The sequence below is a fragment of the Bactrocera neohumeralis genome, chromosome 4, assembly GCF_024586455.1.
Source record: "Bactrocera neohumeralis isolate Rockhampton chromosome 4, APGP_CSIRO_Bneo_wtdbg2-racon-allhic-juicebox.fasta_v2, whole genome shotgun sequence".
Classification (NCBI taxonomy): Eukaryota; Metazoa; Arthropoda; class Insecta; order Diptera; family Tephritidae; genus Bactrocera; species Bactrocera neohumeralis.
The window spans coordinates 4,262,525-4,286,068 of NC_065921.1; the positions used below are offsets into that span (position 1 = coordinate 4,262,525).

General features: G+C 34.9%; 4 protein-coding genes across 12 annotated transcripts in view; 2 read left to right on the forward strand and 2 right to left on the reverse strand.

Moving 5' to 3' along the window:
- The first annotated feature begins 369 nt into the window (after window positions 1-369).
- On the forward strand, window positions 370-878 carry LOC126755502 (U6 snRNA-associated Sm-like protein LSm6). Its single transcript, XM_050468115.1, has 2 exons — window positions 370-559; window positions 627-878. Exons 1-2 carry the CDS (start codon window positions 469-471, stop codon window positions 773-775), a joined length of 240 nt encoding a protein of 79 aa, XP_050324072.1. The 5' UTR covers window positions 370-468; the 3' UTR covers window positions 776-878.
- LOC126755500 (uncharacterized) lies at window positions 809-1,474 on the reverse strand. The gene is made up of 2 exons (XM_050468114.1): window positions 1,382-1,474; window positions 809-1,318 (listed from the first exon to the last, which is right to left on the reverse strand). The coding sequence occupies exons 1-2, from the start codon at window positions 1,421-1,423 to the stop codon at window positions 905-907; spliced, it is 456 nt and encodes a 151-aa protein (XP_050324071.1). The 5' UTR covers window positions 1,424-1,474; the 3' UTR covers window positions 809-904.
- A 17-nt stretch (window positions 1,475-1,491) lies between these two features.
- Window positions 1,492-6,407, reverse strand: LOC126755499 (monocarboxylate transporter 13). Of its 7 annotated transcripts, none has more exons than XM_050468109.1 (7): window positions 6,309-6,407; window positions 3,848-4,012; window positions 3,522-3,788; window positions 3,254-3,460; window positions 2,854-3,198; window positions 2,631-2,796; window positions 1,492-2,561 (listed from the first exon to the last, which is right to left on the reverse strand). In XM_050468109.1, the coding sequence occupies exons 2-7, from the start codon at window positions 3,926-3,928 to the stop codon at window positions 2,191-2,193; spliced, it is 1,437 nt and encodes a 478-aa protein (XP_050324066.1). In that variant the 5' UTR covers window positions 3,929-4,012; window positions 6,309-6,407; the 3' UTR covers window positions 1,492-2,190. The 7 variants fall into 7 exon arrangements, with proteins under 7 accessions (XP_050324066.1, XP_050324067.1, XP_050324069.1 ...); XM_050468110.1 differs by lacking the exon at window positions 6,309-6,407 and adding an exon at window positions 4,655-4,719; XM_050468112.1 differs by lacking the exon at window positions 6,309-6,407 and adding an exon at window positions 4,655-4,673 and having other exon boundaries at window positions 3,848-3,937.
- Window positions 6,408-7,450: 1,043 nt separating this feature from the next.
- Window positions 7,451-23,544, forward strand: part of LOC126757631 (ubiquitin carboxyl-terminal hydrolase 43) — a 32,391-nt gene continuing 16,297 nt past the window's right edge. For all 3 annotated transcript variants that reach the window (XM_050471686.1, XM_050471687.1, XM_050471688.1), the window contains exon 1: window positions 7,451-8,601. In XM_050471686.1, coding sequence (XP_050327643.1) covers window positions 7,945-8,601 — 657 coding nt within the window. In that variant the 5' untranslated portion in view covers window positions 7,451-7,944. The remainder of the gene's footprint in view (window positions 8,602-23,544) is intronic.

Below are 23,544 nucleotides of genomic sequence, written 5' to 3' on the forward strand. Positions count from 1 at the left end.
CGTTAATTTAAAATGTTGACCAAGAGTAACTCGCAAACAGAAGTGCTTCGTTAAATTCAAACCAGTCACTAGAGGACTAATTTTAATACAATTCACTGATACAAATGTCTTATTTGTATAACAATTTGACAAAATCCACCACGCAAACAAACGGTTGTATATTTTTATATAGCTTATACCTAAAAAAAAAACTGTGTTTTCCATTAAATAAATTGTACAAGGATTTTTTCTTATTAGCATTATAATTCGGTTCGAACAGGCAATGAATCATGTTCGAACATGTTTTTAATAACGTAAATCTCAAACAGCCTGGCAAGGCGGCAATTAAAATGCATTCTACAAAATATGGCAACACTAAACGTGGTGAATAGTATATTCTGCCCATAACAAAATTGCACAAAATTGTTTTTGTTCGTTCATGCTTTTTGTAGGAAAATCATTCCGCAAAATAAATTGTTTTAAATAAATATGTCACGCAAAGAAGCACTCTCACAATTCATTAATCAGATACATGGGCGACCTGTGGTGGTTAAGTTAAATAGCGGCGTTGATTACCGTGGTAAGTAAACAATCCTGTCCTGCACCAATGGTTGGTGGTCTCATACAGCTGCCGGTCTTTATTTTAGGTGTTCTGGCTTGCTTGGATGGCTACATGAATATTGCGCTCGATCAAACGGAGGAATATGTAAATGGGCAGCTCAAAAATAAGTATGGCGATGCATTTATACGTGGTAACAATGTGCTATATATTTCTACGCAAAAACGGCGCGTATGAGAGACTTAAATGAAACTTAACATCATTTCGCAATTTCGTAATAAAAAAGTTTTGTACTTCAATAATACTTAGTTTAAAATAAATAAGTAAATTATAGTAGGTATTAGTTTTGTATTATATAGTGTTAATTTAGCGCGTGGGGTAATATGTTGTGCCAAAATCGTTTGGGATTGCACCTTGCTGCCTCAGTTGTTGCAATGTATATCCACGACCTAACATATCTACTAAATTCACACCATGTTTGCCATAGCGACGTTCGAAATATGGGCGCCATGCATGCCCAAAATGTGGATTAAACGGTATCTCACTCTTCTGTGTGAATGGCGATGTGCCTAGAAATAAGTGCTCTATATAATCCAAGACGGCCTTCTTCTTCTGGAAATGTTCTAGAAAGAGATTTGCCTTTCCAGCTGTTTTTGGATTCTGCGACGGTAAATTTCGAAAGTATTCATAGTTTCTCAAGTCCACATTTTGTAAATCGACTATATCGAGAATGTCATGCAGCAATGCTTGTGAGCTTTGTTGTTGCAAAAGTAGCAAGCACTAAATAAATAAAATATTCGCTAATAAATCTCATTATCGGTCAAATAAAAATAACAATTTTACCGCCACAAATGCTATCACACTAATTGTTTGGAAATTCTGCATTTTTCTTCTGAATTAAACTGCTACTTGCAGCGTACCGATTTAAACTGAATATAATAAAAATCAATTGATTACGTGAAACCTCTGTATTTTATAGTGTCATTTATCTTATTACAAAATGTACAAAATATTGTTGCAAAATGCATTGCGACAACAATTACACTATGCGTGGTCCCACTTGTCCATATTATTGCAGCACACATTGACCGGCTGCGTGGAGTGTAGACTTTTTTTTACTAATTAGTATTCTATGCACAATGCCTATGACGTTTTATTGTGTTTTCTGCGTATACGAAATTATGTGTCTTATTATTTGTTAACACTTCGTGAAATATTTTGTTTGCAAACTCCACTTCCCTAGATGGCCAAATGTAAACAAGCATAAACAAAATTGTAAATTCAATATTTATGTATTTCTTTTTTAATTTCGAAGTCTCAATAATATTTTTTAATTAAAAAAATACTATAGTAAAAGTATATAAAATAGTCTTGCATACTTATATGTACAATAATTATAAATATCTTGCAATTCATACTATATGAATTACGGGCATTGGCATAATTTTATAAAGTAAAATATCACATATAAAGTCCAGTTAATGCAGACTTCATTAATCTCCAATAAATGTTAATTTAACTTAATTAATTTACTTATATAAATATGTACATACATACATTTATAGTAATGAAGTATTAAATTCAAAATGGTTTTCATAACACCATAAAAGTAATACTGTGTCCATCCCCGGTGCTTTCGCAACTTTAGATGTTCAGCAGGCGCTCATTTTGTTGTATTCTTCTCTTTCTGCTGCTGCTGCTTTTCTTGCTCTCTGACTCTTCCGGTATTGGCAAAGAAGCTCTGGAGCCCAAACCAATACAACCATCAACAGCAAAATATTTTGCGCATGCAAACACAGTATGTAAGAGTGTGTGTAATCACGTATCCAACCAAGCAGTTGGCCAACTGTAATAACCAGCACACCTTTGGCGATCATATTCAAACCCAAGCCACCTGGTAGTTTTTCTGGTCGACAATGACTGGAAATTGTTAGATTATTGTTCAGCACCGTGGCCGATTTGGTCATGCCCGTAAAAATTGACATCACAATGATGGTGGTCATGTCCATGGATTCGGCTAGGGCTAAATGTGAAATCGAAAGTTAAGTTACTCGCTATTCTACAATTTAACGAAGTAAACCGAGCACTATACCTGCACGTGAAATAAGCAAACCCACCGTTCCCATTAGGAATACAAGACGATAGGGTATTTTTAACTTGTCAGTGATGCAGGGCAATAAAAGTCGACATATAATATCGGCGCCAGCCACCGTAGACATGCATGTTGCTGTATTGAAGGACGAAAGTCCAACTGAATACTAAAAAAAAATAGATGATTAAAGAACAGAAATAAAGATAAGGACTTTGTAACAAACTTGCAAAAAATGCGGAAACAACATAGTGAACTGTATGGTGGATGTGTACACTAAGCCCATGCCAACAATGATACTCCAGAAGGTCGTATCTCTGAGTAATTCTAAATCCATAGCTTGCACCAATCGCTGGGTCACATTATTACAGCAATGATCTAGAGATGTACTCACATTTGCATTCGCCTGTTCTTTGTTCATCAACTTATTGTTTTCCACTTCATTTACTTTGAGCTGTGGTGGCGCTGTTTTGTTTTTCTCATCATCTGTTGATAACAATAGACGCACATGTTGGCGATTATTGTGCCTCATTGGAGGAGCTAGTGGTTTTAGCAACGCAGCGCCAATTAGCTGTAATATATATTTTGTTAGAAATCAAAAACCACTAAATATCAAGCAAACTTACGCCAATTAGAGAAAATAGTGACATGGCAAAGACAGTGGCTCGAAAACCATAGTTATCTAGAAGTAAGCGTACTACATGCGGTACAGTCACCTGACCTACCCCAGAACCAGCTAAAGACAGTCCCACAGCGCGTCCACGTTTTGTGCTAAAATACGAATTAATAGCCATAAATGTGGATGGTGTTATTAAACCGAGTCCAAGACCAACCTACGATACATTTCGGAATAATAAAATATTTATTTTTAGTAAATATTAAGTTTTGACTCACAAATAAACTGTAGCCAATAATAAAATGCCAGCTTTCCGTTGCGAATGCACAAAGCAGCAAACCAAGCGAAACAAACAAAATCCCAGCTGCCGCGACATTACGCTGCTTAAAGGTTTTTATAGCCGGTCCAATAAATAAACCGGAAAAATTCAATGTCAAACTGCTTAAATTTAAAATTAATGCTGCCGTGAAAGTTTGCTCCTGCATACTTTTTAATTTGGCACCGAATAGCAAGCCGAAAACAGAGTGTATATATTGATTTGTCATCTAAAAGCGAAATAATGAAAATTTATCATAAATTTATATTGCACACATTGTTTACTTACATTTATCAATGCAACAGCGCCTACAATAACCCATCCCCGGCCGCCGTCTGGCACAGTTGCACTCGTCTGTGCAGCATCCATGATAAAGAGCTTGTAATAGCAAAATGGCAGACTTAATGTTTTTATGACCGTTTAACAATTGTTTTTTATTAATGAAAACAGCGACTGAAATGAAGTAAACATTGGTGTGTTAAATGTGCATCATTTATTGTGTAATATAAACTCGTTAATTACTATTTAGTCTGCCTTTGTGGATTTCGTGATTTTGTATTTATTCACCTGATAAGATAATCTGATGCATAGATAAGATATGAATATGAGTCTCTTTTAGGTACGCAAAGCGAATGCTGTAAATCGTGAACATAGTAGATTTAAGATGTCATTTGCACAATTGAATTAATTCTCCACTTAACAGCACGACGTGCGAGTAAACAATTTTGACTAAAATATTTTCCAAATTAAATACATTCATATGTATTAATCTGACCGTTCTCAACGTAAATGTAATGTATACCAGCTGGACACAAGGCTATACATACATGCATATGTATATTTTTTACTATTTTAAGAATTTAAAGCCTACTCGCAGTAACATTTTATTTTTGAATTTATATTTTTATATACATACATAGTATATCTATGTATATTTATATATTCGTGCATGCAAAGCTGTATGAAAAGCAACTAGAAATTTGTGCATTGTCATTTAATATTGCATTCAATTGTATTTAGCCACTGCTCTTTTATTCATGCATTGTCCCCTTCAGTAACTAATATAAACAAAAGTATTTATTTGTTTACACTCACTGTGACCGAAGCACTTAAAATTTCTTTTTTCGTACTAAAAATATAATAAACAATAGAATGGGTTGCCAGGCTTTCCAATAATGAGATTTATCTGGTGTTTATATCTTTGGGGAGTCAATTGCGCATTTCAATTTAACTTTCAGCACTTTGATTTTAGTGTTTTAAGCAAACAACTTCGGCAAAACCATAAATGTATTTATGTTGATTTAACGCAAGGAGGACTTAATATATTCTCTGCAAATTAATTTGCTATTTCAATTGAAATTTGAACAGCAGAATATTTGAATATGCATTGAAAACTCTATTACAGACTTAATATACTAGTTTGCGCACCATCTAACGGTGGAGAGTGAGTTTTATGGCAACGGAAGGCGGTATTTCAAAAAATTGGTTGAGTTCTTTTCAAAACAAATTCGTTATACAATTTTTGTTTAAATATTTAATAATAGATCATTATCCGCAGCCAAGGCCTTTACTGCTCATTTCATGCACGCAATCAAGCTAAATGTGTGTGAGCAATATTTATGTGAAAGTTCATGTACTGGCGACTAACCACTTCAATCCGGTTAATTACTATTACACTTTGAAACATATAAACATACCAATAACAACATCTGCCAACAAAAATAAGCTAGGTAACGTGCTATAGTACACCGCGGGCACAATCTGCTCTTCGTACCTATATAGCATGTACATATTCTTCTATATATTTCTATCCATCTCGGCTGATGACCGTTATCAGTATCAATTATTGCAGCAAAATAGGCTTTGTATATTGAGCATGATTCAAAAATAAATAAAAAATTGTAAAAACATCATTATTTTGACGAATGGAGCGGCACAAGTGGACGGACAGACTACACAAGTCGACCGGGTCTCAACGAGTGCGTACTTTTCTGGCTAATCCAGTTTAATCTGGTTTTGAAGTGGATTTTAACATTACGACGAGCACTCTTATCAGCAGAGTTTAATTTTTGTTTTCTGTAATGAAATAAAACCAGTTTAAAATGGCTAGTCATAGTCTGTTGTCTTTGACTTAAACGCTAATAAGTTTATTTACTTTTTGCCTAAGAAACTTAATCACATTACAACATACCTACATACTTATACTAGAAAAATCGGGTATTTTTTTGGCATCCGGAGATAATCAGTGCGTGACACCCAATTAAATTAATTATTTTGTGCTTTGCGAAAATCAGTTCAAAGCGACAAAAAATATTTGTTTACTTAAATTTTTGGGGTCAGATCTTAGATCAAGCCATTTTATGTAGATCACATTGGTTCAGTAAGAGGTAGGTAGTAGAAACGGAATAAAAAAAATAGCAATTAGGACAGGGGTTCTTTATGAACTATTTGTACACATATGTATGTACATACATACATACATACACATGTAAGTGTATAGACACATCAGATGAAATAAAAATTATCCTATGTACATACATATATAATTACACATCTTCAATTTGTATTTCATTGTGATTACTAAATTAAATCCTCCAATAAAGATATCATGGAGATAAAAAAGCTTCATTGCATAATTGCAGTTTGTTTACCGTAACACATAATAAACTATCTTAAGACGTCAATAGGAGCCACCAACATAAAAACAAGAACATATTTCAAATAAATTATGTCTAAAATATTAACTCACTTTGTGCTTGCGAATATCACTTTTTCAAATTAACGAATTCTACTTTTGAATGAAATACAAGTATTTAATCACTTTCTATTAACACTGCTTTTCGCTTTGCAGTTGCGGACTGAATGAGGTATATTCAAGATTGTGAGAAGATTTTATAAGGCTAGCGCTTAGCGCACGTTATCTTTGTTTTGGAGAATATAAGCATAACTAAAAAATATTATATTTTGACACATCTTTTTTACGTGGGAAAATACTTAAGATAACATCTTAATACATCTTCCAATAGATAGGGTTAGTTAGTTTGTCATTCCTGGATATGATTTCGGCTTATCATTTATTTATTTATTTATTTTTTTGAGAAATTCAAAAAGTTTGTTGTCTCTAAAGAGCTTTAACATAATGGAATTTATTTGATATTAACGGTTATTAATTATGAAATTTTTCTGAAAACGGTCACATACAGGAAACTATAACGGTTTTCTAAAGTAGTTAGTCGAAACTACCCAGCAAGACACAAGCACCGAAATTCCAATACATTGAAAGAATTTGCGTGGAAATTATCACTTAAACCCTGTCAAACACATAATCCTTTTCATAAGAAATAGACGAAAACAAATACAAAATAGTTTTTGGTTTTTGTTTAAATTTTAATTCAGGATAAAAATTTGATAGAAAAATTAAAATATCTCTTGTAGCACACATGTGATTTAGCCGATAAATGGCTTACAGGGTATTAAACATGAGTTTCATAATCAATAGAAATTGTAAAAACTTAAAAAACAATACTGTTAAGAACACGTCAGAATTTGCCTATACTGAATCTACTACAATATGTAATCTAATAAGAATTTAACAGGGTTACCTTACTTCTCAATATGTTTATTTTTTTATTTTTACGACTTATTGATATATTTTTCAATTTGTTGCGGTAATCATTTTAATTATAGCTTTTAATTAAGTAAAGCAAAAATATATTTAGGCCGATCGGATATATTAAAGCTAATATTGTTAGTTTCTACTCATTCATTGAACTTTAACAAAAATGCAACTCTTAATTGTATAGATTAATCTGGCAACTTACGCCGCCGCAAAATCTTTGGCGGCGCTGTAATCTTTTTGTTACACTTATTTCGCTTTCATTGTGGATTTCGGTGCGCGACTGACGAGAACACTAAAAAATGGGCGAAAACCTAATCGCTGAATATTGAATTGAGGGCAGAAAAGTTTTGCAGATTATCGTGAAAACATTTGCTTTAGAAAACTTCTAAAGCCAAATGCAATAAATGATTCTATAAGTGTTTAATCTATCGTTAATTGCATATAAAAGGAAGTTTGGGTGTTGCACAGCAAGGCGAAATATAAAAGAAAAAATAGAAACTAGAAGAGGGGAGAAATCGCGAAGCGGAAAGTTCCCAACTTGTCGGTGGAAGTGGAAAAAAGCAAAGTAGTGACGAAGAGAACGTGAAAACAAAAAAGTACGAAACAAAGCAAAAAATTATAATATTCATAGAAAATCGTCAATTAAATACAAAAAAAAAACCAATAAATACGCGAATTGGAATGCTGTTCGCATTTGCAGTGCAATTTTAACAAAAGCAAGCCATTTATGTGAAACTCATAAAGTTTTCATAATTTGACACCGAAGATGGTTACAAAAGAAGAAACGCCTGGGAAAGTGGGCGCTACGCCTGCATCAACGAACGTGCCCGCTGATAATAGAAACTCCAACATAACAAATGACGCGCAACAACAACAGCAACACCAACATGTACAACTTCCAAAAGCTTCGGCAGCGCCGCAAGTGATCATTGTGCCTGTATCTCAACCAACTACCGCAGCCAATAATGCCGCCAAGAAAATAAGACGAGCTTTCTCTATGCCAAGGAATCCCTTCCGGTGGTCGCGCAAATTCAAAACTTCCAATTCGGCAGCCGACAATGCGAGTAGTGCTGGTGGAAGCAATTCTGCGATATCGTCGTGTGTTGGTGGGGGACGTGGGCGCGCCGGTAGTATCGTTTCACTAAGCAGCTACGAAGCCATTTGTAAGGACACTAATGGTGGAAATGGCAATGGTGGTGTAGTAAGTGGCTCACGCGAATCTAATGCGAGCGGCAGTATAAAAAGAGATGCTGTTGGCAAAGTTAGTGATCAAAAAATAGTAAATGGTAAACCAGTTTCCGGTGGAAATGAGAGCAACAACAACAACGCGGCCACAAATACAAATCGTATCCTAAGGCGTTCATCTTTCAGAAAATTTCTAAATCGTATTGCACAGCATGTCAGCACGTCAATTAATGTTGGGGTAAGTGCAATGCTTTTCATATGTATATATTTTAATGGTGATTCCGGTATATAGTACGTATTGAATAAGAAAATATTAATACCAATGCGTTTTACTAAATCTTCCTTTCGAATGGTCAATGATTCTATTGATATTTGGTCAAAATTATAGAATTAGTGTTTATTTCAGCTCGACAGCCTAAAATGTATGACCATTTGGCTCCCTAATAGAGAAATAAGCACTTTTACAATGTCTGATGCAATAGTGAATCGGAAGCCCAATAGAGTGCGTGTTTGTTTATTCTTTCGCTGCTGCTAGTCATTTTGTTGGTGTGTTTAAAGAATCACTGTTTGCTTTTACTGGAATTTTCCTTCCGGAATGTGTGTCAAGCAGTGACATGACGCAAAAAGGCTTTGGCGCCTCTATTGTTGCAGCTAAATGTTTACATTCAAAAAAAGAATGCACTTACAATCGCAAGAGGCTGATTGCATTCTGTTGCTACAACAACAACAATTCCACAAACACAAAATTCATTAATTTGAAAGTTAAAAAAATAATGTTTTTGTACAATTATAAAAAGAGAGAGATTTCGAAATACTGGACTTAAAGTGTAATGTTTAGATAAAAAGGCATTGTGTTTTTTCTGGTTTTACTTGAATTTTTATTGATAATGCTTTAATTAAGTATGTTGTTACTTATATTGAAAGAAATTTGAAGTGTTTGCTATACTTAATGAAGGAGAGAAAAAAATGTTGAAATACATTTTCTATGTACCATATATTGTAAAATGTGTTCTTTCTTCAAATATATCAATGATAATATTAAAAACAACTCCACAACTAGGAACTAACTAGCCCGCCGACTGTGTGACTGACTCCATACAAATAAGTTATTTTAGGTTTTGGAATCCCCCGAGAATGCAAATGTCAGATTTCGTTTAAAAAGCAGCCGAATTCGAATTATTTCTCAGCTTTACAAAACAGTTTTCTTGAATTTTAGACCCGTAGACTTAGTCAAATAAAGTAACCCATTAGAAAATTAGTCCATAATTGGTTCAAGACGTATATGTTGTTGTACGAACCAACCTACGAAAAAGATTTATTTTTAATGCATACTAGGCATGCAACTGATAGAAGCTAATAATAGTAAATTTTCGAAGTTCCAATCATCGTCGTATATAGAATCCAAGATTTAAAGAAAATTATGACGGACTCTACAATGTCCACGTCACTTAACACCTTTGTTTTGCTAAAATGCAATAATAAACTCTTTGTCAGCCTTTTGTTGAGTGTCTGGTTGTTTGTCTTGTTTACGTTTGTTGTTGTTAGTATTGGCTCGGTGATTCACGCCGAAAGCATTCATGCCATAGTATGAGAATACTATTTACTTTCACCCCTTCTTGCGTGCATTTGCCACAGAAGACATGAAGCATGAAAAGTAAGATGATTTCAAAATAGTTCCAAATTGGAATGATTTTCATAATTAACTTTACATAATTCGCAGCATATTTTTTTTAAATAATTTATATTTTCAGAATTTTCAGAAATTGTTATTATTTTCAAAAATTACTTGTATAATTTTTTTTTCATAATATTTTATTATAAAATTAGTAATATTTTTATTGTAGATAAAAAAATGTTAGAAAGTTAAAATAAATTAAGAATTTCCTGCAAAATTAAATTATATTATGAACAATTTACTTTATTAAATAAATCTGTTACTGAGAAATTATATTTAATAAATTATAAAGTTTTTAATATATTTAATGGAAAAAAACATTTTGGACTAAAATTATTATTTTTTTATCTAAAAAACGAGTGTGTTTTCTAACCTTTGGTCGGTCTCGCATTGGTCATGGCTTTGTAATTACTTGTTCTTCTGTTAAATTATTGTAAAATAAAAGGGTACTTCGCCTGGTTCGCCTCTTGGCGTTTTCAAATATACTTTTAAACCTTTTCCACTTCTCAGTATTCGTAAGTGCATATACATAAGTATGTACATATGTATGGTGGCCTATCGCTTTTCTTCTGCTGGCTTAGTTGTCACCATGTTTTTTTCGCTGTCTTCGTCTTTGCCATACACTTTAGCATTGTTTTAAAAAATTCTCATATCAACTATTAAAAAAACAACAAAATCATATGTATACGTATGTATGTACAAATGTATCTAGGACGCAACAAGTACAACAAGTGATTCCGAAGTTCATTGCTTTTACATATATGTATGTACATATGTATTTACAAGTAATCGCATGTAATGCATTTGTCAGGGGGCTATATTTTGCTGAATAGTTGTTGTGAGTTTTCATTGTTACATTCTCGAACAGGAGTTATTTTTTTGTTGTATTTTATTGTAGATAATTTTAATTTTTGTTATTGTTTGCTGCCACTGGCAGTCTAATTCGTCCTAATAATCGCTTTTATTTGCTAAATTTCGGTGTTGAGCATAGCAATCGGAAGCATCGTATGACGTCGCACTCATCATCATAATTTCAATGTTGTTCTCTACTTAAACAAGTGCATATGTACATACATATGTATGTATGTATGGTGTGTACAATATGTGCATAAATATATGGCGGTGATGTTGTTGTTTGCATTGATTTGCTGTTTCTCGGCATGCAGTAGTTTATTTTGTTGACTATTTATCAGTCTCTTTCTTGCCAGTTGACATTGTGTGTATGTATGTATGTATGTTTTGTGTGCCGGCGTGTATTTATAACTAATGTCAATATCACAACAATAACAATAATGGCAAAAAGTTTGATTTCCCCCAAAGTCGTCACATACATATGTATGTATGTACATATGTGTTTACACCTTATCTGATGATTGCGGGTGTGCCGCCGAAAGCGGGGCAAATGAAATTTAAAAAATTCTCATGCACTTCCCATCGTGCGTCCTTGTTTGGAGCAGCACGTGCTCCGCCCCCCACTCCCTGCTAGCCTTACACATTACCGGCTGAAGTCTGGCGTCTACGCTTCGTTTTTGACTTTTAGCGATTTTTCGCGAGCGTCAATATTTCATGTTCATTTGACGTTTTCGATTCGTTCGCCTCCAGTTGAATTCATTGAAATGTTCAATTTATAGACTGATAATCATACTTGAGTGCATAGCATTTTACTTTCTGTATTATTGATGGGCCTATTCATGGCAATTAATGTGAAATTTTACTCTTTGCCATTTCGATATTTGAATTAACCAGAAAAGGGGAGGAGGCGAAGAAAACGAACCAATCAAATTTTGGAACGTAAGCAATTGGTAATTGTCGAAAATATTTTGTTTTTGTAAGCAATGCACTTGTTGAATATTTCGCTCAGTTTACATATTTATTTCTTGCTGGTTTTGTATGTGTTTATAGTTATACCCTTGCAACATGTTGCTACAGAGTATAATAGTTTTGTTCACCTAACGGTTATTTGTATCACCTAAAACTAATTGAGTTAGATATGGGGTTATATACATACATATATATGTATAAATGATTGGGATGATGAGACGAGTTGAAATACAAGGGACTGTCTATTTGTACATCCGTCCGTGCAAGCTCTAATTTGAGTAAAATTTATGATATCTTGATGGTACACATGTTAATTGGCGGATTTCGTAGAACCATTGCCTTGCCCTCAAAACACCGCATTGGAAAACCTATAAAGTACCGTAACTAAACAATTTGATCTGCTCAAGCCCAAATAACCACATTCGCTCAAGATAAATCCTTTAAGAACCCCTTACTGACGGGAAAAATTAATGAATTCGGACCATAACCCCGCTCACTGTCTTTAAATAGAGCCAGTGTCAAAATTAGACAATGAGCATGGCAACGCACACTTTCAGGTGAAATCACATATCTCGGGATTTGCTGGAACGATTTCAACCAAATTCGGTATATGACATTCTGACTACAACCACCCTTTCTTATAACACAATTTTAAGTTCCCTTTGATTTTTTCTTTTCCAGTGTACAAATTAAGAAGCAATCAATATAACCGGAGAAAACTTTCCACAAATTCTGGCTTTTGGGTATGCCACTTTATGACCAACAATTTTTCAAATCAAACGTAAATTTTTCAAGATACCTAGGGGGTCGAATATTTGGACCCCCAGTACGTATGGTTGATATGGTGTGGTGAGATATATAATTGAAATTCAAATATGTATAATCCTTTCCTGACAATCGTATGCCTATGTGTTAAATATAGTACACCGATTTTCGAACTTCCACGTGACTTTATACCGTAAATATCGACCATCTCAATGAAAATAAAAGAGCGTGTTTCACTGGTATCTTTGTGTCTAAAAGAGCACCAGGCCCCTTAAACAAACATACCTATGTACATATATCATCCTCTGGTTGATCTTTAACATCTTAAGGTAAAATCTTCGGTTGCACCCGAACTTCTACCTTCCTTATTTGTTTTTATTTTATAATTCCGAATATTTTATTTAGCATGTCTTTGCCATTTATTTCGTGTTTGTTTACCTTCGTATTTCACATTTTGTATTAAATTGTATTTTGATTTTTATGTGTTTTCTGCACACAGCCTTCTGCTGCGCGCACGAATTTGTGAGATCATCTTATTGTGACGTTAATTACTTTTTTGCTTTATGTCTCTCTGCCTACGCTGGCGTTGAGCAGTCTGATTCAAAAAATATACTCCACATTATAAATATATATGTAGGTATGTATGTATGCATGTATTTTAATCATTATCAGCACCTCTCTCGATCGACTCTCGACTATGTTCCAAATTGCCAATTCGTAGCCGATCGCAGCTTGTATATTGTATCTGCTGCAGATGTTTCTGCTTTTCCTTTGCAATTTTCTTTGTAATTTCGCAAATTTACCGCGATAATGCCTGCAAAAGACAACAACAACGTCATAAGTGGGTTATTACGTAATATGTATTTTGATTGGAACACTGGACCGATCCACTCATAGAAGGTGATTAAGCAATGAGGCAGGCGGTAGTCATTATACTATATGTATGAACAACAAGAAGCGCAGATTTCGTGCTGTTTGTTGACGTATTTTCATCAAGTATTAGGAATGGTAAAATATATATCTTAGGCAAAAAGCCTAGTCGAAGTAGTATAACTTGAAGTTTAGAGAAGAAGGAAACAATAGATGATCAGGGTGATGACAATGACAGCCTGTCTGTCTGTATATAAGCGAGCTCGTCGATAAGTTTTGGAGATATTGAACTGAAATGTTGCACGAAGATATCGTATCACTATAGAATATAGCTATCATACAAATCAATCAATCATACTCAATGGACTTGTATGGAAAACTTTCTTATTTGAGAATTCATCTTCATAAAATTTGGTAAAGATTTTTATTCAAGGCGACGCTACAATCGCTGAACAAATTGTTCAGATCAGACAACTTAGCATATAGCTGTTGTACAAATTGTTCTATCAAAATCCAGCTCTGCATGGTAAACTTTTTTATTTGACTCCACCATGAAATTGTTCCTCATGAACAAACCGTCAACGCCAAGTTTTACGTGAAAGTCCTCAAAAGACTCAAACGAAGGGTCAATCGGGTCCGAAAAGACATCGTAGCCGACTACACTACAACATCCGGCTCACACCACCTTTCTTGTGAACAGCTACCCAACCAAAGCCGGAATCCCAACGTTGGCCCCGAACTTTTTTTGTTTCCTTGCCTGAAAAGGTCGTTGAAAGGCAAGCATTTTGAGATGTCAGAGAGGATCCAAGCAGTCTGCCTTCCGTGACGCCTTCAATGCTTCAATTGTAACGATTGGTTCAAATATTTTTTTTAAATTCACACAGTCCTATTACTTTCCGGACAAATCCCGTAATTGTCTACGATAATGGTACAATGTCCGAACATGCTGTTCAGATCGGACTATTATAACATTTAACTGCCTTTACATTTAATTCACCAACAAAAATCAAGAGAAATATCTTTTTATATCCCTTCATGCTATAAGAAATGCACCTGTGAAGGTATTACAAGTTCGGTGCAGCCAAAGTCTGCATTTTATCACTCATTGAATAGATAACACAAAGTTTCTGGAATTCTAAGCAGTACTCCCCAAAAGAGTTTCAGAAAAAATGTCTATCAATTAATACATACCTAACGGTTTTGTCGCGACGTAATCGTTTCTGATATAAAATGTTTGGCTAAACTTGAAGAATGTTTCTTAAAAAATCATCACGGTTATGATAATAATATTTACATATGTATGTATGTATATACATATGCACAAATGTACATGGGTATATAAAGTTATGTAAGTAAAATTGGCGGCATTCTAATGATGCTGATGATGATTTTCCTGGCTTTCGCAATGATGTTGACTTCCGTAAGCTTTGTTTGTTGTCAGCATGAAATTTATTTCGCTTGTTCCTTTGCGCTCAGCTCAGATTTTGCATATGAATGGAGAAGTGGCAAGTGACGGCGGCTCTGTGCCCTGTGAATCCGCTGCGGCCATCTGCACTTTTAATTCAGTCACATACCTTCATAGAATCCTATGAAAACTGTGCGTGCTTGTGTGTGTGTGTGTGTAGATTTGCACTTGTTGAAATTAGCGGCGCATTTTTGCATGAAACACACGCGACGTAGGAACCCTTCACCCCTCCTTACCTTTCCTCTGCGCTTTTTGTCTGGTGTAGATTGTGCGCTTAGATTTTCATTGGCAAAATTTAACCAACGGAATTTCAGCGTGTTCATATTTATACACACATACATACATACATATGTACAATTGATTCAATGAAACAACAACACAAAAAACATACTCAAATACATATGAACCTCTGTGGCACATACATATGTATGTATGTATTTCAATCTACATATGTTTGTATGCATGTGCGCACGTGTAAATTAAAAAGTGGCTGTGTGTGTGTGTCTTTCTTTTTTAGAAAGCTCTAAACATTCGCGGCAATGTGCGAATTATTGTGTATTTTGTGTTGAATTCATTCTCAAGGTAAAATCAATTGAGATCAAACTAATTGAAATGAATCTAAATGCCAACAAAGTGGACAGCAGGCCGCTTCTACGCTTGAACTGGATGCGGCTGGGCGAATGACGACCGCTAATGCTGACGTGTATACGCCGGCCTATTGTTGTTGCTGGCCGGATGGTGTTTTGATGTACAGATGTACATTATTGTACAGGTTGACGGCGTGTCGCGTTTGTGCAACATTTCCATTATATAGTTTTGTGCGAAAATGCAAAATTACAAAAACAAAACCGGCGTAAAATTAAAGAATTCGCAATCAAGAAAGGGCGCACAAGTTTTCGTTTCGTATCTGCTGCCAAATCAGCTTTTTCAAATTCAATGTTGATTCTTCTGGAGGTATTCATCTTATTTTGAGGAAGCTTCATTGGAAGAATAGATGAAGGGTCCTTACCGAGGCACTGTCCAATAATCTTCAGGCGACACACGCCCTCACGATGGGGCTGTCAGATTGAGAAGACTACAGGAAATGTCTAGAGCAGGGCACCAGGGAAACAATGGAACATCTCTTGTACACTTGTCCTGCATTTGCAAGACTACGCTGTAAGCATCTGGTGTCCCCACAGTATGATCACTGGAGGCCGCAGATTCTATTAAAATTCGCCTCAAGCGCTGGCATCCTATACGATGACTACTCCTCTTGGACTTAGCAAGTGAACTCCATCTGGTATCGCAAAGGACCAAACTGGTCTATGAGTGGCCTATTGTAGTATCAGATTAACCTAACCTAACCTTCAGTTTGGTGTCAGGATTTTTGGAGTACGCGGTTATGTTATGATTGTGATAATGTTTACGACGGGCTGTATTGAGGCGATAATAATCAGCAGAGTTTTATGTTTATTCTTCCCATTTTCCAAAAAGTCTTGGACACTCTTGTTACTTTTCATTTCATCTGCTTATTTTTTTATGAATGATAAATATTTATGTTCCAAATATTGTTGTTGTTGCTCTAGCGGGTACCTAGCCCCCGTTAGGATGGTAAAGGTCACTCTCGTTTCTCGCGGCAACTCAAGCTCTTCGTCTCCGATGGGTGGTGGTTTGACTCCGAATACGCCATTTACTGGAAGGGAGTCGGTCAAAGTTTTGATGGCTCCGCTGTGAATGACGGTCAGTGCTGTTCCGAACCGCAACCCACGGTCTCAATTCATATGATCTCTCACAGATTAGACAATATTGTTATCGAAACGATACTCACGCTTGGAAGAGCCTCGCCTATACACTCTTTGACAAAATACAAAAACTATTATCACGAATCACGGTAGGTATAACGGGGTGTAAAAATGTTTTTGTTGTGCGGAAGTTGCAAATATTTTACGGCTTCGCATGTGTGCATTTAAATATTTAAACATGCCTGTGTTTGTATGTACTCATATAGTATATGTAGTAGATAGAAGTATAACATGACGAGCAAATAATTTGTGTGGCGGCAAACGGCAATGATGCGAGCAACTCGTAAATTTCTATTTTCCACACTTTAAACTTAAGCGCGCTATTTTAGGCAACTATGACTGGAGTACAATGGTCTGATAATTTCGTTTGGGAATTCAGCGAAGCCACTGCTATGCGCTGTGCGACAGACGAGCGGCGCTGTAGGGAGGTGTTTGTACAGATGTGACCAGTACAACCTGTTGATTTCAGCTAACCTCGGAATGGGAATACGTTGACACCACTTAAATGAACATTTTTAGCACTCTGTTGTGCCAGATTTATCTAATAATTCGCCGACTATAATATTCAAAATAAATTGCGCAGATACTACTAACACACCAACACAAATGGATGCGCGCTCAGACTAGTCGGTCGGTACACAGTGTGTAGTGTTTAGTAAATATGTACATATGTATGATACAGACCTAAATTAGTTATCTTAATTTAGTTTTAATGACAGAATCATGTACATAGGAAAAATGAAATGGCAACAATGTAGAAATGTAGATATGACATTATTTTCTTGTTGCTGGTATTGATGAGAAACCATTAAATAAAAAGCTAGGCACTGGAAAATTTAGCAATTTCCGAAATCTATAAATATCAGTGAAAGTTATTTCATACTAACGCTTCCATTCAAGAATTTGATTCGGATCGTTCAGTTTGAATGGCACCTATGTATATGCTATATTGTAGAGATCTAAAAAATTGTTCGCAGTTTGTACCGTTGTCTTAGATAATAATTCACGACAAATTTCGTGAAGATATCTTGTCAAATAAAGAAGATTCCCATATAATCACTGCATAGTGGTCTGTTGTCAGCAATTACGATAAATGAGCAGCTTCTTGGTGAGAAAGGATGCAAAATTGCATACCAATATCTCAAAATCTGAGCGAATAGTTCGCGTATATGCAAAGGAACAGACAGACAGCCATGGCTAAATCAACTCAACTACATAGTAGCGCTTATATTTCGGCCTTCAACATCAACTGATAATCAACACGTCAATAAAATAAAGAAATTGGTGCTTGAGAATCGAAGATTAACAGTCAAAAATCATGCTGGGATCGTTCGAATATCGAAAGAATCGGTGAAAACCATATTGAAAGATCATTTGGGCCTTAGAAACGTGAAAGCACGATTGGTTCCAAAATGACTATTTTTTTCGAAAAACGGCGTCGCGTTAACGTCTGTGAAGCAATGCTTTCCGACTACCAGGATATCATCAAACGTATTATTATTACTGGCTATGAGTCTTGGATCTATACTAACGACCCGAAAACAGACGATCAATTGGCCGAATATGGTAACAAAGGTGAGCAGAAGCTGAAAAAACCAAGTCAAAGCAAGTCAAAAATCAATGTTATTTTGACAGTTTCATTTGATTGCCTTCCAACCGGCCAAATTGTCAACAAGGAATACTAATTCGTAAAAAGAGGCCGGAATTATGGGTCGTCGACTTTTGATTTTTGCACCTCGATAATGCACCGTTGCATACTGCATTGATTCTTAGTGAGATTTTCGCCATATTTTTAAACAACAAATTCAAAATGAGGGTAATGTTAATACCTAATATTGCTTGAAGTGCAATGAAGATAGACCAATTGTATTAAAAGATTATCATAAAAGTTCAAACTCGTCTACAAGGAAGTCCTCTTCGGTAAAACAATGAGGATTAACACCATTTCATTAGCTAAGAAAACACCGTCATATGAAGGGTGAGGTTGCTTACCGTTTCAGTTAAACTATTTTGTTTATAAGACCTGAAAAAGGTGGACAGTCTTTGAAACTTGGCTCATTTTAATGCATATAACCCTGGTTTTGACATTGTGTTTTCATGAAACTTAAATACTTATATATAATTATATTTATGTACATATATATTTTATAAAAGCGCTATAAAGCGACCAATGTTGATCTATTTGTCGTCTACAAAACTTTGAATGACTCTGCGCTTTGACTGATTACAGCAACTCTTGATAGATTGTAGCAACGTGCTTATCACAATCACAGAGGCGCCACCTACACACGACAGTGCGTGTACAGCAGAAAATATTAGATACGTTTTTGCACCAGATTTTGAAGTTAGTTGTTAGACGTATAGTAAGTAAGTTTTTATATTAATCTAAAAGATCAATGTACTCTATAACACTTCCATATATAACACTCAACTTTTTCGGAATATTGCCTTATTCAAGCAAGTAGTTGAAGACCTTTTGTTGTTTTCATGAACGAGCTCCAAATACTCATTTGGGTGATATATTTTGAAATTGTGAAAATGTATTGTTATTTGTTTTGCAAATTTTTCGAAAAATTGTGGCTTATGTGTCCATATATCTGTAGTATATAATTGTATAAAATTGAGTAAATAGGTCGTGGGACCCGTCGTCTGTAGTTTGTGGGCAAATATCGCTTGTTTCACTGCCGAAGTGCTTAACTTGTCGAGCGTATGTTTATATGTATGGTGTGTGCGCGCATACCGAGATATCTTTGAAGGCATGTATGAGTATCAGGCCACAGTTGGTGTGTTTACACTTTGATAAGCGTTAATTTCGCCATTCAAGGTTGCGATGTACGTAATTTCTTACGTTAATAGCTCAACTCTTTTCATTATCCGAGTGAGTGTGTGTGTGTGTATGAATGGATGGAGATCTAACCTTTTCTCATTTGCCAAACTTTTTTGCTGCCAACAATGTGTCGGTACTGTACACACAGATTGTATTGGTTGTAAATTAGCTTTGTCTGGGTTAGCGCTTAGTTAAACATATTTGATGACAAAAGTATCACACTTCAAATAAGTTTAAATTATTCCAATTGTAGCGGTTTGAGTAATTATGCAGGTATACACACCTTCTATGAAGGTAAAGGAGAATCCGCGGATTAAATTTAAAGCGACATGCAAACAAGTAAGGGAGTTGGTGGTAATATAGACTTAATTTTTTCTATTTTTGCTAATACCACTACTAATTAAATGTTCCCTGAGATTCATGTCATATGGGGGCTAGGTGAAGTTTTCGCCCAATTTTATCCATTTTAGACACAAAGATACCCTGTTGTGAGTAAGACACGCTCACATATTGGCCTTTATATGCGGTACAAAGTCACGCCGAAGTTCGAAAATCTTTATTTTAAGTATATGGGAGCTAAGGGAAGTATTGAACCAATTCAACCCATTTTTGACACACAGACTTACAATAGTCAGGAATGTCAACTATAGGTACTGCGGTCCAAAAATTCGGACTGTATCGCGCTTTTAGTACTTTTTGACAATACCGTTATATGGGGAGAGGACGGAATTGTCTTCCGATTTCATCCGTTTCCACGATGTCTGTAGGAGTTCTTATAATATTTGCGTTGCACGACTTTGCTTTCTGTAGCTTCAAGTGACTTAGGAGACATTTCAATTAAACCAATTAAAGGGCGAGGCCACACCCACTTTTTCTCATGTGGCCCTCTGTGCCAAAAAGCAGTTCTGTATCTAAATTTAGTGCTTAGTTATGGCATATAAAATAAGTATATATTTTCTCCACGTTTGCGCTTTTCTTCTTCGCAAGCAACAACACGCGACGAAGAAATATACATATTATATGTATGAGTAGAGTATTGAGACACGTGTACTTATGATAGTTATCTAAATAAATTAATGCACATAAGTACTTAAATCTACTCAAAAAGTTATATACACACGTCACAATCTGTAGACTGCAACGTAATCCTTATTTGCACAATTTTATAATTTTGTTTTGACTATTTTTTTGGATGTATGTATGTAAATACATCGCTATGCTTTAGAGTGAGAAGTAAGAAGAAATGCCCAATTATTTATCTACGAGATTTTTGAGTTTCAACAAAGTTTTTCAGCTTTTTATTAAAAGGCGATTTTAAAGTTTCTTAACAGATCCGTCTTCACTATAAAGCCTCCTTAAGAGGATGTGATTTTTTTTAAAAAATTTGGATCTCCGAAAAAGGTCTCGGGCAGTGGGCACGATTTTTCTGCTTAAAATTATATGAAACTAAGAACGCAAAAAAATATCGTTATTGATGAATACCGGAAATCTGTCAAAATTTTCATTGTTGGTAAAATGGCGACTCCCAAAAAAATTCGTTTTGTGTAAAAAATGTTTCTTTAGAGTAACATAAAAATCCAACTTATTGTCAAAATCTCATTCCTTATATGTATATTATACTTTCCCTATTATACTTTCCCTATACCTAATAAAAATATGTTCGAACTTCCGGTTTACTTTATACCTCTTTATTGGCCAAATTATTTGTATGAAAATTAAAGAACGCATGTTTCTAATAACAGTCTTTGTGTCTAAAATGGATCAAATCGGGTGAAAACTTGCATTCGCCCCATTTAACAAATATCAAGATTTTGAAACATCCAGCTGACCAGCTGATGATACATACATATGTTAGGTACCCTAATGAAATTCAAGTTTTTGGCAACACTTGAAGGTTTTGATCGTTGGAAGTTCGCGTTTCTATTGCATTGAAACTGACCCGGACTAATGTATTAATTATAGTCTACATACCATAGCCACGTACATAGAAATCGCCTGAGAAACGTTTTTTCATATGACTGCTTATAAAAAATTCTTTATTTAGAAATTTTAAAGAGTAAAAAGAGAAAAACACGATACAAATGTGAGAGTTTTTACACGGTCGGTAGTTTCTCGCACCTTTCTATATAGTAGAAGGTATATTGCCGAAAAGGGAGGTAGACGCTTTGAGTTTGGTTCACATCTAGTATACGAGCACGTGACGTTCGCTCTCTTCGTGTTGCTTTGCTAAATATGATAAAGAATACTTTGCAAATAGTTCACAGCTATGTACATATATATGTATACAAATACAAACATACACATATGTACATAGATCGCTATATCAGTATGTCTCATTCTGTTATCGCAAATAATAATGGCGTATAATCGCTCGCATTTAAAAGCATTACTGTATGATCATTTTTCTGTTGATTTAATAAATTTACATAAACAATATGTGGAATTCTATCAAGTGAATTCCATTAGGTGTCTGATGACTTCAGTTTCTGTCGCGGTTTGAAGCACTTTGATATGTGACAGAAATTGATAAAAATTCCATTCCAACGTTCGCATTCATGTGTCGATTGTTGCATATGTTTCTATTCTTCAATTGTTTTTGTAACTTTTCTGGTTTTTACTACTTCTGTAATTGTTATTATTACGACTCATTTACTTTTTTTTTACATAAATTCGGTTATTTAACATTTGTTGTTGTTATTGTTGTTGCTGTTAGAATTCATTCATTCATTCAACATGTTGCGACTATTGTACATGCTGTCACCAGTAGTGTAAGCGAGTCGACTTTTTTTATATCACAAAAATGATATAACCGAAACTATTTTACGTCGTCGAACCATTCATTCAAAAACTCGTTCATACATATGTACATACATGCAACCATACATAAATGTGCATACATACATATGTATGTATATTATATGACTACTCTGTCCAATTTGTCATATTTAGTCGCAACAGCAATGTGTTTGACAGCGCAATGCCAACATTATTAATAACAACAATAGCAAATCGCCAACAATCGTTGCCGACAAAAGTGACACGAACCACGACAACTTCGACAAAAACACCGGTAACCTACAATCGTAATAATGGAAATGAACAACAATCATATTCAATTATTTATAAATATAAGTATGTACATGTGTACGCATGTATGTATGTAATCGAGTACTGTTATATTGTTGAATTGGAATTTCAGTTACTGCACAAGAATTTCGCGCAAAAATTATTTAAACCGATTTATTTATTATTCTTTAGTCGATAGGAAATAATAACTGAAACTATTTAAGGTTAGGAATGTTTCAAAAATAGTCGAGCACAGGTCAAGAGTTCGCAGTGCAGCAAGCTTGAAGTACGCAGAGTTTTTATTACTAGTTGCTGTGACACGATTAAAAACTACATTCAGTAAATGAAAATATCTGAAAAGAAACATATACAAAATACAAAATGGCAAACTTAGTTCCGTTCGTTATTGGGTAAGCCGTTAGTTGAAGAAAAGGACGCTTGGAAGAAAAAGAATAATATTCAAAATAAGTAGCAAAAGTAAACATAGATGACAATATAGTATATCAGACAGTTTGATCCGAAAGTCTGGTTGCAAAATTAAAATTGTGAAAGATCGATCCAAATCGGATCCCAGTCGGACAGCTGAGAACGCAGTTCCATTATGATATCTAAATACTCCTTAATATTGATTGAAAAGTTTCTTAAAAATCGCCAAGCGCTTTGAGCCTGCCAGAAATTTGTTGAGGCGGCTTTATAGCAGTTCTAGTTATTTCGACAGGGAGATATATTTCAAGTTCAGTCTTGCAAAATCTGGACAATGGAGGAAAAAGAGGCTAATATGTTTCCACCTTTCCATTCAACTTTGATATTTACCGTCCGACAAATTTTTCAGTAGAACCAGAACCACCAAGGAATGCGGTAAGGTTCAACTTACTGAGAGATGATTTTTTCCGTATCTCACACCTACA

Bases quoted from the DNA above. Each gene is read 5' to 3' on its own strand.
- LOC126755499 (XM_050468109.1), bottom strand. From the start codon at position 3,928: ATGGATGCTGCACAGACGAGTGCAACTGTGCCAGACGGCGGCCGGGGA. The intron at 2,797-2,853 runs GTTTGTTACAAA...ATTTTTTTTTAG, and splicing joins TGTTTCCGCATTTTTTGCAA to TATTCAGTTGGACTTTCGTC. The intron at 2,562-2,630 runs GTATAGTGCTCG...TTTCACATTTAG, and splicing joins TTTGCTTATTTCACGTGCAG to CCCTAGCCGAATCCATGGAC.
- LOC126755500 (XM_050468114.1), bottom strand. From the start codon at position 1,423: ATGCAGAATTTCCAAACAATTAGTGTGATAGCATTTGTGGCG. The intron at 1,319-1,381 runs GTAAAATTGTTA...TTATTTATTTAG, and splicing joins GTGTGATAGCATTTGTGGCG to TGCTTGCTACTTTTGCAACA.
- LOC126755502 (XM_050468115.1), top strand. From the start codon at position 469: ATGTCACGCAAAGAAGCACTCTCACAATTCATTAATCAGATACATGGG. The intron at 560-626 runs GTAAGTAAACAA...TCTTTATTTTAG, and splicing joins TAGCGGCGTTGATTACCGTG to GTGTTCTGGCTTGCTTGGAT.